Source organism: Homarus americanus, unplaced genomic scaffold, assembly GCF_018991925.1.
Source record: "Homarus americanus isolate GMGI-L3 unplaced genomic scaffold, GMGI_Hamer_2.0 scaffold33955, whole genome shotgun sequence".
In the NCBI taxonomy this organism is placed as follows: domain Eukaryota; kingdom Metazoa; phylum Arthropoda; class Malacostraca; order Decapoda; family Nephropidae; genus Homarus; species Homarus americanus.
Genome location: NW_024721706.1, coordinates 9,365 through 11,641, shown reverse-complemented (window position 1 = coordinate 11,641; position 2,277 = coordinate 9,365). Strand labels below are relative to the sequence as shown.

The 2,277-nt window shown below is 52.6% G+C and overlaps 1 protein-coding gene across 1 annotated transcript; it reads right to left on the bottom strand.

Annotated features, from left to right (window-relative positions):
- Positions 1-767: 767 nt before the first annotated feature.
- Positions 768-1,907, bottom strand: LOC121861841. Its single transcript, XM_042359737.1, has 2 exons — positions 1,353-1,907; positions 768-1,100 (listed from the first exon to the last, which is right to left on the bottom strand). The coding sequence occupies exons 1-2, from the start codon at positions 1,905-1,907 to the stop codon at positions 768-770; spliced, it is 888 nt and encodes a 295-aa protein (XP_042215671.1).
- Positions 1,908-2,277: the final 370 nt, after the last annotated feature.

Sequence of the window (2,277 nt, the reverse complement as noted above, 5' to 3'; positions counted from 1 at the left end):
TAGATAGTAGATAGGGACAGTGGGAATCTCGTTAATCCATTCATGCGCGTCACTAATTAGATGACGAGGCATTTGGCTAGTAATACTCACAACAATATTTATTAGTAACAACACGGAGCCGCTTCCTGCGTGCCCGGACGCTCTTCACTTTATCTAATTTCCTTTAAAAATTAAAAACTCAAATGCACAACGGTGCCCCTAAAATCTGACTATCTTGCAGGGATTACCAGGTTCCCTGCACAACCACTCTCCTGGCATTTCTTCCCTTCCGCAATATCCATCCTGGTAGGGAGCTCCCCGCAGTGCTTGGATGTTGGTCACCGGATGTCTTAGATGTAGTCGGCAACTGGCACCCCATCCCACCCCATTAAGATATTTTAAGGGCCTTATTTATTAACCGCCGGCCCTGCTGGCGGCTGCTGGTTTGGGAGGGCTGCCAGTTGCTCGTGGTGACACACTTGTGGAGCTCATGGATGAGGCTGCTGTCCGTGTCTCTGTTGCAGAAGGAATCGGAGCGATGGTCATCTCCGACTTGTCAGGAGAGGACTAAAACCTAGTTAAAAATTTAAAAGAATGAATGAGTTGGAACCTCTTGTCTAAGTTTTTAGAATAGAGCGCCCGCCACAGCAGGCCCGAACTCCGAGTGTGTCCCGGGAGCAGCAGCACCCCGGTGGATTGGAGCTCTTTGGCAGGGATAAGATCAAACTGCCCTGCTTGCAGTGTGGGCGAACGCCCCAGCCCCAGCATTCGGGCCGCGGAGCGACATCCTAGCCGTCCGCCTGCAGTCTGAGGGATCTAAGGATGTTTATAGATCCCTCAATGGCCATTGTGACAAGTATCTCGATGCCCGCGCGTCTGATGCCCAACCGGCTGAGCAGCTTGATAGTGGCTGGTCTTATGCCACCTCGTGCACCGAAGGCAACACCCAGGAAGTTCACTGCAGCTACCGGGGGCAGCGAGCTGTTATTAGCAATGAACCTCCTGATGTCGACCTCGTGTGCACGGTACTTATCGATCTTGTGCTGCTCAGCTAAGCGAAGGTTGTTAATATCGCTTTCGAAGGGCACACAGACGTCGAGCACCGAGTACTGGCCATTTTTCTGCAGGATCAGATCAGGCTTCACGAACGTGTGACCACTTTGTACTCGCGGCTCTAAGAGTACATGGAAGCCTTCTCCCTGTAGCCACTGTTTTAGCTTAAGGAGGATACGGTCATGTCTTGTCACCCTGTGGTTTTGGGCAGCAGGACACCTCTGTAAGAGATGTAGTATATCCTCCTGCCCTTCCCCACATTGGCGACAGGTCAATCTTCCCAAGTCCTCATTAGGCACCCGGCCAATGGCTCAAGAGACTCGGCAGTTGATGGTCTGAGACCTGAGTCGCAATAGGTCGATGGCTTTCCTGCCTGGGCCTAGATCATTTCGCAAGAAGTTCTCTGCCCCCTTGCCATGCCAGGATGTACTCCACTCTTCCCTCTTCTTCCGCAACAGCGACCTTTTAAATTGAGACAAGGTGTTGTTGTCTACATGGCCTACCCGGAAGTGCCTCGCCATTGCCCCGACTTCGCGACCCCAGAGACCCCCAGAGGCTATAAACCTTACTGCAGGGTCGTCTGAGGCCTCGAGACGCCGGAGCAGTCCCATCTTCTGCTGGGCAACGGTCTCCAATAGCGAGGGCACTCCCACGCCCCCGTCTCTCATGGGTAGGCCAATGGCCGCTGTATTGAGCGTCCGAGGTAGGCGGAGCCATTGCCTGGTCCGGTCGCGAAGGGTCCTGTCTAGTGCCCTGAGAAGGTTCATAGAACAGGATCCCTTCACATACCTATACTGAAGCCTCGGGATAATCTGAGACTTCAGTATCTTGATCTTTTGCAAGGGTTTCAGCGAAGAACCTCCTATTTTCTCCATGATGTTCAGGAGTTTTTGTTTTTCGCCATCGACCCTACTCCCCGGTCTCTCAAGTCCTGAGGGCCCCACTTGGAGCCCTAAGTACCTCACGTACTCATCAGGTTCAATTCTTGGTAGGTATTCGGCCAGACCCGTGGTCGAGTTCAGCATTGTAAAGCATTCCTCGGTCACGACCCTGAGCTTCACACCATACCTACCCCTTGCAGCCCGCTCAAGACCCAGTGTGGCACACTTCGTGGGCTGCGCGGCCAGTTTACCCGCGCTTGGTTGAATTTCTTCACTTTGACATTCAGAGCACTGGGCAGAAATCACATTGCGTCAACATCCATCAAAGACCATCGCAATGCTTTGTTTTAATTAGACAGTCGGA